Source organism: Alligator sinensis, unplaced genomic scaffold (genome assembly GCF_000455745.1).
Source record: "Alligator sinensis unplaced genomic scaffold, ASM45574v1 scaffold134_2, whole genome shotgun sequence".
In the NCBI taxonomy this organism is placed as follows: Eukaryota; Metazoa; Chordata; order Crocodylia; family Alligatoridae; genus Alligator; species Alligator sinensis.
Window position 1 is genome coordinate 342,463 of NW_005842941.1, and position 12,870 is coordinate 355,332.

A 12,870-nucleotide genomic window follows, 5' to 3' on the forward strand; every position below is an offset into this window, starting at 1 on the left:
TAGATCTTTGTGGTGCATATAAAACATTCAATCCTGCCAGTGTTACTCGCATGTCATTGCACATCATGGCATTTAAATGTTTTAGTTTAGTTCTTAAAAAATATACTAGATTCTAATAGTAAAGTAACAACTGAGATAGGGAAGTCAAGCATAAAAATTAGGAAATGCAACAATTAAAATTGCTAATACTATTTTAATTTAGCCAGATTGTTCATTAGTGTTATGACATAGTGTTTCATTACTTGATCACAAACTAGAGGTACACTGATACATTGGTCCATATCTTATTGGCACCAATAAAAGGAAAGTTGACATTATCAGCAATCGGATTTTTTTGGCTGAGATAGCCAATAATGTTGCCAAGAAATGCTGTGTGCATGTGTGCAGCTGCAGCATGCACACGGCCAGCCCAGCAGCTTGGAGAGCAGCATCCGGTTCGTAAGTCTGTTGGGGGAAGGGGCAGGGGGAGGGCAGATCCAAGGCCTCCACAGTGAGGGAGGGAGTGGAGCAGGGGCAAGCACTACCTGGGCAGAGTGGGGTGGGGCGTGGGATGGAGCTGTGAGCAACTCCACCAGGGAGGTGGGGGGGTGGCTTCTGCCGTTGCACGCACCCTGGGGGAGGCATGGGGCAGCATGTGCCCCTGGATCTGTGTACAGGGTGAGGGCAGGCTGCTGCTGTGGATTGGGGTCGGGTGGTGCCAGGGCTGCGCTCAGGATGGGTGGCAGAGGCACTGGGAAAAGGTCTACAAGGTGGGCTATAGCCACCTCAGAATTTGCCGTAGCTCTTCCCCTCCCCGCCACCCTGTAATCCTCCACTTCCCAGTGCCACTGCTGCCAGACCTGAGCAGAGCCCCAGTTCAGTGCTCTCCCCGCCCCGGAAGAGCCTGGTGCCGCCCTGGCCCCAGCCCATGTAAGCAGCCTGTCCTCACCCTGTGCACAAATCCATGCCGCCCCCGAAGGTGTGCACAGCAGTGGGAGCCCTCCCATGTTCCCCAGATAATCCACTCATGGCTCTGTCTCCCTCCCTGCCCTGACTGGACAGCCTCTGCCCTTACCCTAGCCCCAGCCTCCCTCCCTCCCTCACTGTGGGGACCTTGATCTGCCCCCTCCCCTCCCCCCCACGCCCTTTCCTGTCCTTCACCCCTTCCCCCCAACAGACTTACCAGCCAGACTCTGTTCTCCACTCCAAGTTTCCAGGCTGCATATTGGCGTTTGGATCAGTATCGACCAATATGGCTTGTTAATAATAGACCATCAGTATCGGCCCAAAAAATCTTTATTGATTGCACCCCTAATCACAAACTCTTTTCTGTTAGGCTTCTGCTTACTTCAGTGCATAGGATGGTTGTGCGTGCTCCTGGGTTATGTATTGAAGGAAACTATTTGTAGAACTTTTTACTTTTGTTAATGAAAACTAGCTGCACTTTAATGCGGCAAGGAACTGCAGGGAGAGAAAGGATGATCTCTTGTTTAAGGGACCTGTATACTTACTGGATTGTGTTGTTGCCTCTGCCATAAAGTTTCAAGGTGATGTGATGGTAGGCAAGTTGCACTGTTTTACAAATGTTTAATAATTGTATGTTCACAATTTTATGAGCTCCATTTGAAGCATCTGGAGTCTAATGTACAAAAGTTCTCAGTACTCATAGTTATTAACTGAAGCCAGTGGCAGGTCTGTCCATATATACTGCTATAAGAACACTGAACAAATAAAAAAAAATCAGGTCTTGGGTACTTCAAGTTGGACACCTAAAATTACTGGACATTTTTAACAATTTTGGCCTTAGTATTTTTCTGCCTGCATTCACAGTTTATAATATGGGGATGGTTGATAACCCCTGCCTTACAGGAATAGTCCAAAATTAAATTTATTATTTGTGAAGCACTGAGATAATGTTATGTGGGCTACCATACAGTCCACAAGGGAAAGATTAATAAACATTCGGTAAATGCGACCATGCATATACATGTCATAAATATAAATATCTGGTGCCTTAGATAGATAGATAGATAGATATCAGTATATCAGTATTCAGAGTAGCATCTGAGTGGTGGCACAATAAATGAGGTAGGAGATCTATATTGAATAAACATGGGAATATCGAAAAACTGCTTGCTTGTTGGGAGCCATCTATCCCATTCTCTGAATGAGGCAGACATCCTTGAGGAAAAACAACTAGTTTGCTATCAAGCAATCTGAATATACCCTAATTCTTATGCATAAGAGGACATCCTTAATTCTGGCACTTCTTTAGCTTTTTAGTGATTTACTTTGCTAACTTTACTTTTACTGGGTTTTTTTATATAATGAATAACCTCAGCATTTATAAAAATGTTTGTTTCCATTTGTGTCCAATAATATTGGGTCCTGAATTATCAAAATATAATTCCTGAAAGAGTTTTCTAAACTGTCTTTGAAGGACCTACAAGGAGATATCAGAGATGGCTGAAACTTGTTTTCTATATCTGTTGTTACCAAGTTGGATCAAGAGATTTTTTTTTAAAGAATTTCATTTGTGAATAAGGCAGATAGTAAAGTATCATTCCTCTGATTTGTTTACTTCCTGTGAATTGATAGCTTTGCCTTGCAATCAAAACATCTAGTGCCTTCAATATAGTGCAGAGCTGTCCAGCTGGTAGCCTGTGGGCTACATCTGATCTGCAAGGGGTTAACATGCAGGTGGTGGGTTCCTGAATGGTTGCTGCATCCTGCATCCTTCCTGCTGCTGTGGCAGCTAGAATCTCTGTGCTCACGCTTCCCTTCCCACGCTCCAGGTTTCTCCTTCCTGCTTCCCAGCCCACCTTGCCAGGAGTGGGCAAAGCAGACTGGCAGGAGGGTGCTGCATGTGCAGCAGCATAGAAGAGGTGGGTTGCCCACATAGCAAAAGAAGGGCCCGATTGCCTGCGATTCACAGCCAAGAGGAAGGTTGTGAAGTTGGCACTGCGGGAAAGGCCAGGCTGTACACGCAATGTGGGGAGGAAGGTGGGTTGCCTGTGCCATGTGAGGAAACCCAGGGGCTGTCTGTGAAGCTTGTGGTCCCAGGACTTGCAGCCTGCCCTACCTAAACAGTCCCGATATAGGGCTTTCAGTGACATACCAGTCCCAGATATGTTGCATGCTATCAGATAATTTACAAATATTTTTTAAAGTTTTAATCCAATCAGTTCAAATTTATCTACAGTTGCATTCATCATATAACTGGATTCCTAGTTAATAGTGACCTGCAGTGGTTTTTCAGTGAAAGCAGTCTGAAAAGTTTGGATTTTATTTTTTAGCTTTGGGTTTGCAACGGTCAGCCATGCTTTTCTGTCTGTTTGTTTTTCTTTATATGATGCTTAGTAATAACATTTTATCTTTTCAACTTCTTTTTTTGGTCAGGAAAATATCTTTATTGCACAGATGAAAATATTGAGGCACATGGGTAGTTTAAGCTGCAAACAAAAACCTCTGATTAAATTGGAAAATCAGAATAGGTTTTCTCAGTCTGGTGCTATAGTTATAAATCCTCCATAGTTGTAAGCCTCCAGAATGACTATTGAAGAATAACATGGAATAACGTAGCTGTGCATTTTCTGAGTTGGGCAAACTGCTCTCTACCCTTAGGTTCTTGACAGTATTCCTGCTTACTACTGAGAGTAGTTAATGGTATTGGTATGCAGCTTTAAAATATGCCAACTAGTTATCTGAGAAGTACATCTCACTGGCACTTAAGACTGGCTGGGCTACTTTTCTTTTCAGCTGTTACAATTAAACCATCTTCGACTTGTCACGATGCTGTGTCATTTAATTTTGTATCTTTCAGGAGCATTTTAATGCTTTGGCTTTTTTTTGGAAGTTTGAATAGCTTTTCATTAATAGGGTTAAAGATGCATAATAGATTAATAAAAATAATAATTCTTAGTTGTCTGCCTTTTCACATTAACATGCATGTATATAATTTTATCCAGAAAGTAATATGGATGCACTGTAACAAGAATGTTTGAGGGACTTTCCAGGTTCATACTTCAAACTAGATTTCTGAATTCAGCTATATTCATTCAGTTCTCATCACAACTGGCTTGTTGCAGTTTCACTTCCGGTTTTTTTAAATTTATTTTGGGCTTTAAGAAGTAACACCTATTGCATTTTTTTCCTTTTTATTATTATTATCGTCATTCCTTTACAGCGTTAAATTCTTTGTTGCTTCTTGTTGTTCTTTTAGAACCAGTCATAATAGAGAAGTTTCTGCACTTAGAAGTAAAGTTGCACAGCTGCAGACGGACTGTGATGTTTTAAAAAGGCAACTGACAACTGAACGATTTGAACGGTAAACTGTTGCTTTACTGTAATTGCAGTGAGGAGGTCATTAGACCCCCCCACCCCCTGATCTTGTCGTGTCGTTAATAGCTTGTAAAAACTACCTATAGAAGTGATGGCCTTCTGCTGTCTTTAGTCCTGTTTGAGGTCCATTATTCTAAACCTGAAACTTGTTTAATTTAAAAAAAAAAATAATATACCATATTTACTTGAATATAAGATGACTTTTTCCCCAGTCAGCATGGGGAAAAAAGCTCCGAGTCTTACATTCGCATACAAAGAAACTTTATTTAATATATTGTCTCTCCTTAGACTGCTGCCAAAAGCAGCCTGTGCTCAGTAATGAAACATTGAACATGAATATAAAACACATGGCCTGCAGTAGGTAAACATACTGATCTTTTTTTTTCTTAAATTTCTTTTCAAGGGCCAAATAAGTTCTGAATTTTGTTGGGCAAAGCCCAATAGTCAAGTTCCAAACTTCAACTGAGCAGAGCTCAGTCATTTAAGTCTATGTGACTCTACGACCAGGCAGATATCTTCCCTCCTAGACCCACTGGTCTTGGACTTCAGGTACTCCCCCAATCCATGGCAGGCATCCTAAATGCAAGCCCCAAGCTGAGAGGTCTTGGGGTTCAAATGCCTCTGAGTTTCACTCCTAGCCAAAAGACTAAAGAGTAAGCCAGAGGGGAAGCATGAATACAATCCCCTATTATACAGTTCAAGGCAAACCTCCAATAAGTAGATTCTGTACCTGAAAAATAACAAGTTTATACATTTTCCATATAGAGAATCTAATGGGGGTGGGGAGTGGTCATCTTATAGTCAGGGTTGTTTATTCAAGTAAATGCATTAGTTAGATTCTGCATCCCATCCCAGATTTTCTAGATTCATGGTACTGTAAATCTATTTTTAAAAAACTGTAAAAAATTGATTTATTTTCCTCTCCTGTCACTATCCTGGAGACCATACAAACAAGAGGAATCTAGACTGAACCTGCAAGAGAGCAAAACCTGACTGTCATTTTTCATATATATATCAAAAAGTACAATATTTTCTTCAGATCCTTTATTTATAGTACTTAAGTATTATTTATAATAGAGTTTACATAGATCTTTAAATTTGCTGTGTCCCTTAAATGTCATTGGAACATTTGGACTTAAAGTGTACATATATCTATTTAAATGTATCACCTTTCATCATCTTTTATCCTCTAATTTCTATATATAAAGTAGCATTCTACAACAAATTATGAAATGGTAGTGGTAAACTACCAGTAATGGTAGTGATAAACTATAACATGAGTACAAATTAAAAATCATTTTAACATCTACTCGGTAGAGAGCGTGCAATTCAGGAGATGCGTCGACATGGTCTTTCCACATCTTCTCTACGTTCCTCATCTCCACTTAGTTCAACATTGAGATCTCCTTCACATTCTCCAGAGCGTGCAACTGCAAGGTCGGTTGATCGAATAACAGCAGAAAAGTAAGTTTTTGATTGCATCATTGGGTTAATTGTCAACTTAGAAAGTTAAGGATTTTTTTTTTTAAACTGAAACTGGAAAAAAAAACAAAAACAAAGCAACTTATGTTTTGGTATATATGAAATTTTTAAACATTAGTGCTAATAATTTAGATGGTGCTAAAAACACTAAAACTATTAACTGAAAGCACCAGCTGCTAATTATTCTCCAAAAGCTAAGAGATTTCTACTCCTATTTCTTTGCTTATAGAACAGGACTGTCATATAAATTCACAGCTTTTAAAATTCTAGTCATTAAAACTTCGCAATAATGGATCAGGCATGCCTACCCCATGTCTGACTGAGTGGCCTGTACTGGCCAGAACTTGAACATTTGTACAGCCTAATTAACTTCTTTCCTTGCATCAGATTTGTTTGTACAGTATGCACTGCATCTCTCCATGTCAACAACAGATGATTCTTTAGTGCCTATACTATATTCAGAAATGTTGGTATACTTTGTAAGTCTCTTGTAAACAGTCCCTGCACCAGAGCTTACCCGTGTAGTCTTGCCTCAAAGATATACCAAAATCATATTGCTCCATCGATGAAGAGGCTATTTTATCTAGCTAACTGACACTAGTATGTAACATGGTGGAAACTGCTTGTGAGGCTAATACTCTGAGCGCCAGAGGACTTCCTTTTACTATATTAGAGGGAAAAGAACCATTTATCCTTCCTCTTTCTTTGTGCCTTGCAGTATCCAAGCTTCCTCATTTTTGTAGAGAAAACCTAAGGTTGTTCTCCTCCCATATGAAACCTCTAAGGACTACAGGCCAAAAATTATACCCATCTAACCTACCTTCTGTTCAGTGGTAGATTTTTGGCAACATTCGCCTACCATTCAAGCTATATGTAGAATAGCAAAATGCAAACATATGTGTGAAGAGATGCTGCTGGCTTCTTTCTTAGTTTTTGCCTCGGTACTTAATGTACAGCAAAAGCTTTGTTATCCGGCACCCATGGGTAATGGGGGATGCTGGATAACCAAATATGCCGGTTACCTGAGAGGCCGAAACTGGCGTCTTTGCCTATTCGAACTGCCACCCCTCCTGCCACGTCAGTGTGCCGGGGCACAGGGATGGGGGGGCCCATGCAGGCTGTTATGCCCCAGGCTGTGGGGACTCAGTGAATCTGGAAGTGCCACAATGGGCACTTCCGGTTTCGCTTTTGCCGCGTTGACTGGCATGCCAGTTAATAGAGCATGCTGGTTTGTAAGCTGCCACATAACGCGGCTTTGGCTGTAGTGATATTTATGGTCAAGAATAAGTGTCACAATTCAGTGTCCCTGAATCATGATTTTAATAATGATAAGTCTGAAATGCAGGTTTAAGAATGCTTAACGTTAGCTGCTGGCCCTAGGAGCTGCTTATTAACATCAAAGGTGCTAAAATATATATATATATATATAAGCCATATTGGCCGATACTGATCCAATTGCCAATATGCAGCCCGGCAGCTTAGAGAGCGGTATCCAACTGGTAAGTTTGTTGGGGGGAAGGGGCAGAGGGGAGGCAAGAGGCATGGGGGGGTAGATCGAGGCCTCCATGGTGAGGGAGGGAGTGGGGCTGGGGTAGGGGCAGGTGCTGCCCCTCCAGGGTGTGGCACAGGACTGAGTCACAAGCAGGTCACCCAGGGGGTGTGGGGGGGGACCCCCAGGGGAGGCAGGGGGTGGCATGTGTCCCCCGGGTCTGTGTGTGGGGCGAGGGTGTGCTGCTGCTGCGGGCTGGGGCTAGGGGTGGCACTGGGCTTTTCCTGGTGGGGGAGAAGGATGGGCCAGGGCTATGCTTGGGGCGGGTGGTGGCAGTGCTGGGAGAGGGTGTTCGTGGGGGCTGTGGCGAATTCTGGGGTGGCTGTAGCCCCCTCTCCCAGTGCTACCACCACATGTCCCAAGCGCAGCCTCGGCCTAGGCCCTGCCTCTGGGAAGAACCTGGCACTGCCCCAGCAGGCAGTCTGCCTTCACCCCACGCACAGATCCAGGGGGCATGTGCCCCCTGTGCCTCCCCAGGAGGTGTGCGCAGTGGCAGGAGCTGCTCCCCAACCCAGATAAGCTGCTTGCAGCTCCATTCCACACTCCGCCCCTCCCCACCCCAGCTGGGCAGCGCCTGCCCCAGCCACAACCATGCTCCCTCATCACGGGGGGCCTTGATTTGCCCCTACCCCCCGTCCCTCCCCTCCGTCTCTTCCCCCCCCACCAACAGACTTACCAGCTGGATGCTGCTTTCCACACTGCTGGGCTGACCGCATGCATGCTGTGGCTATGTGCATGCACGTGGCATTTATTGGTGACATTATCAGCCACATCAGCCAAAAAAAGCCAACAATGTCAATTTTCCTTGTATTGGTGCTGATACAATATTGACTGGTGTATCGGTGCACCTCTAATAAATACAGAGACAAAAATTTGTATGGTGGGGATAGAGCACACCAATTCATCACCTAGGTTTCTAATTTGTATGCCTCAGTCCTCCCATTCCTACCGGTTGCAGTTCAATGAAGAGTCATAGGACAGTGAAATAAGCTCTGGTTGTTTCTAGGAATCATTTTGTGCTCTTTCCTTTTCTAGTGTGAAACAGACCAATGTTAGCAAGTGAAGAGTATATGGAAACCATTAAAACATATAATAGTACATAAAAACTCTCCTTTTCTGGCAAAAAATAAGTGGAATTGTTCTGCATAGACTTTTCCATCAGAACTAAGCTCTTTCTTAAGAAAGAACCACTCAGCAAAGTGTTTGCTAATTTGCCCAATATTGTGTGAATTGTTTTGGCTTTTACAGTTTTCATTCTCCAGAGTCTATTCCAGACCCAAAATTAATTAGATTTCTTTTAATTAATACCTTAAATCCTGCTTGGCTTCATTGCATTATTAAGTGTCTCTTCCATTAGTGTTGACAAATCAAGTGTTTCTGAAATTGGAAGTTCATAGTCAAGAATTCTCATGTACATCTTTTTCCCCGCACTCGCAATTCTCTTTTCATTTTATGCAAAAAGAGCCTCTCAAACAGAAGCAAGAAGATTAACTGGCCCATTACTGAGTTTCAGATATGCTTGTGATGTACTGTCCTTACACTGTAATATATCATGGTACTCTGTAGTGACAAATGCATACTGCACCACTTAGGCCTTGGACCTATGTTCATTTGTGGCACTACAAAGGTCTCCCTGTTTTTCTGCATTTAAAATGAAACGCTACTATATATAGGTATCAGTTGAACACAATGTTTTATTGATACATTTACCATTGTAAAGCGGTTTGGAAGCCTACCAGTGTCTCAGTCATTATAGTAAAATAAATTCTAAATATCTATATATTTTGGCATTTGATTTTGGTTTTCTCTATCATAGAAAATCACAGCTCCTCCTGCCCTCTTTGCTCACCAGTACATGGCTCCAGCTGCAGCTGAGCAGCCCTGATATGCTGGTGCCCATCACTCCCAAGCCACAGCCCTACCCTCCCCGCCAGCCCTGCCAGTGCCCCTCACTCCCAACTTGCACACCTCAGCCCACCCCAGTGTGTGGGGAAGGAGGTGGGGGGGGTTGTGCGGCAACGGGGGGTGCTCAACCATAGGCAACACCATATAGGTGATGTGTTGGGGGGGGCATGGAGGGTATGTGCCCCCAAAATTTCTACACCCACAAGTGGGCATGTGGTTGCAGCCTGGTTGGACTGTCACAGGCAGGAGCTGCCTCCTCAGCCCAACAAGCGGGACCCAGAGTGGGAGCATGGAGCATAGTGTTGACACTTGTTGCCTTTGCCAAGACCCCTGTGCCAGCTGCACTGCCAGTAGCACAAGGAGTAACTGGCTAGGGTAGGGGGCTGCACTGCCCTCATGTCTTCCCGCTGCTTACACTCCAGGCCACGGCTCTACATTACTGCCATGTCCTGGCTGCCAACGCTGCTCCCTTCAGACCACCGATGCTGCCTCCCACCCCACTTCCCCTCCAAGGTAGAGCCACAACCTGGCACGTGAGTGGCTGGTGGCAGCAGGAGGTGAGGGCAGCACTGTTGTCCCCGTCCCCCCCACCCCCCTTAGTCCATTACTCTACATGCTGCTGGTGGTGCAGCTAGCACAGGGGTCCTAGTGGTGGTGGCAGCAGCAGCGAGTCTCACCACCCTGCTCGACCCTCCCGCACCAGGTCCCACCTGCTGGACCACAAAGGTAGCTTCTGCCTCTGCATGCCTCTGGGCCTATGCCCCCCTCACCGCCTGTAGACTTAGTGTGTTGGAGCATGGTAACTAATTACTACACTCCACCAGACTCCAGCGTCATACGTATCAACATCCCCGTGCTGAAAAATGATGGTGAGCCATTTTAAAGCTTATTGAACGAGCGTCAGTTAAAGCCCCCCTCCCGCCATTTTTCAGTGTGGGGATACTGATACATGTGATGCTTCGGGTGCTTTAATTACAGTGGCTCTTGGAACTGCTTTAATTAAAGTGCCTCCCTCCCCTCCCTACTGCCTCCCAGAGCATGTCTATAAACTCCCCAAGAGCCCTCCTATAGCACTACATGTACCTGCTACACCATACATATGGTGCTATAAAACAGGGATACAGAGAAGTACTTGCTTGAAAATAATAGTCTGTACATATTGTATGGATAATACGCTGAAGACTGATTCAAAGTACTTAGAAATACAGGCAGATGGCAAGGCAGGATGGCACCATAAAGAGTAACTTGTTCAGAATGGCATAAGCTTTCATGGGTGACAGCCTACTTTTGTCAGTTGCTAACAACAAAGTATCTGATGAAGTAGACTGTTGCATGTGAAAGCTCATGCCTTGCTAAATGAGTTACTCTCTAAAGTAACTCCCTGCCCTACCTTCTGCTTGACTACAGATTAACATGGCTAATTATCTCTCTTTATAAATGCATATGATGATGAACAGAAATAAATTTAATACATTTTGCCCCAGTTTGATTTTCTAAAAATACTGTTTTTATTTTGAAATTTCTTCTCCTCCAGAAACGTGAGCTTCAAGGAATAACCAATCTGGAATAGTCTTAAGCCTAAACCAATAATAGATGGATTAACTTGTTACAAGGACTTTTGAAAATTATGAAGTCTGGCATGAATTCTACCTCTGGTTTCTTCAGATCAGTAATGAGTTGTGAATTGTATGCATGTGTAGAGTATAGTCAGCCTTACACAATTCTACTCTTTCAGTTACCTGTGGATGACCTGTTTATGATGGGTGCTTTTAATTGTTTCAATGTCTGCTTTTGTACCAATGCTGAAGTCTTAAAGCAATTTTGCAAGGCTAATATACTAGCTCTATAAATATATTTGTGTAAAAGAATGAAGCTGGCTCTGGGTAACTAATATGACAGCCTCTGATTTAATTTTGCCACTTATTTCCATTTGCTTATATCAGATAAAACTCCAAAAGTTTGCACATTCAGTGGTGCAGGGCAATGTAAAGCAATGAAAGATTCTGTCTTTTTTTCTTTTAGGAAAAAAATGCTGAGCCATAAAGTATTTATTATGCATCTAATGGTTTTCTATGTATTTGGATTTTTTACAAAAATTTTGTTTACACGTCATTGCTCTTATACAACCTTGTATCATGAAGAATGTCCATTCACTTTGTGAAAGCACTGTCTATCTCAGAGTAGACTTTTCTTCTTAATCAAAAACAGTGCCATATCAATAATTGTCTTTTATAATTTTTTTTACATATAAACTCTTACGAAAATATTGCTCCTAGTCTTCCATAATGTTCTGTAATGCCATTTTTATTTTTAAATATTGTATTTTTCCAATGAAAAGCAATGGAAGAACACATTAATACTTTTAATATCATACGTAACTGAATTGTACCATATATGTAATGCCAAACCAAATCTGGAGATATTTTTCAAAACTATTTTTTTAAAAGATCAGAACAAAATCAGGATTCATTCATACACTTGAGCTCAAGTCTTTAAAGAGGTGACAGAGGGCCTTATATTATGGAACACATCTTCTACGTAAGTGCAGTAAAAATGAAAAATGTCTAATAAACATGAAAGACAGTTATTACTAATTTAGATCATAAAGCATTATTATGAATTATCTTTAGAATAATGTATTGAAGTTCATTTATGTCAGATATTTGGACTCATAATTAAGTATTTTACTCCATTATTTAAGTAGAATAGTACTAACTATTAGAAAAATAATGTGACATTTCTTGGTGTTACACATAGGGATGAGAAGGGAAATCTGCACTGTGGCGGTGCATCCATGTTGACTGATTTACAGCATTCCATTCAAAATAGCTGAAGAAAAGACTGTATGTACCAAATTCCATTACAGAGAGCAGGAAGGAATAGCATGACTTGAAGGAATCAAATTCTGAACTTTTCTATACTTTGTCTCCCTTGTATTTTTGCACTAAGATTGGTACAGTTTTGATTTAATAAAGAAATGTGTTTTAACTGGAAAATGTTGTTTAATATTCTAATTAAATGTATGCATACATAATTGTTTGTTCTGGTCTTGATGTGGCATGTTTTGTCAGTTCTTAGATATTATAAACTTAATGATATCTTTTAAGTCTTTTACTTCTTTTTGACTATTAAACTTTAAGTGCCAGGTCCTTTATCTGGGTAGGAAGAGCCTTCACCCCAACTATACAATGGGTGGTGGTCCACTGGCTGGCACTGTATCTGAAAGGGACCTGGGGGTGACAGTCGACCAGAAGACGAATATGAGCCAACAGTGCGATGAAGTTGCCAGCGGGGCTAATAGAACTCTAGCGTGCATCAGCCAATGTGTTGCAAACAGATCCAGAGAAGTGTTCCTCCCCCTCTATTTGGCATTGATGAGGCCACAGCTGGGTACTGTGTCCAGTTCTGGGCACTGCACCAGGAAGGATGTGGATAAGCTTGAAAGGGTACAGAGAAGGGCCATCCATATGATTAGGGGCCTGGAGGATAAGGCCCTATGAAGAGAGACTCCAGGAACTGGGTTTGTTCAATCTGAGCAAGAGAAGACTGAGAGGTGACTTGATAGCCGTATACAAGGGTGAACACCAAGATCTAGGGGAGCAACTCTTCAGAAA

The 12,870-nt window shown here is 42.5% G+C and overlaps 1 protein-coding gene across 1 annotated transcript in view; it reads left to right on the forward strand.

Moving 5' to 3' along the window:
* The window catches only part of CEP135 (centrosomal protein 135), a 69,552-nt gene extending 57,258 nt beyond the window's left edge, over positions 1 to 12,294 (forward strand). The window contains 3 exon segments of the mRNA XM_025192534.1: positions 4,202 to 4,306; positions 5,638 to 5,784; positions 10,791 to 12,294. Coding sequence (XP_025048319.1) covers positions 4,202 to 4,306; positions 5,638 to 5,784; positions 10,791 to 10,812 — 274 coding nt within the window. The 3' untranslated portion in view covers positions 10,813 to 12,294.
* The last annotated feature ends 576 nt before the right edge of the window (positions 12,295 to 12,870 follow it).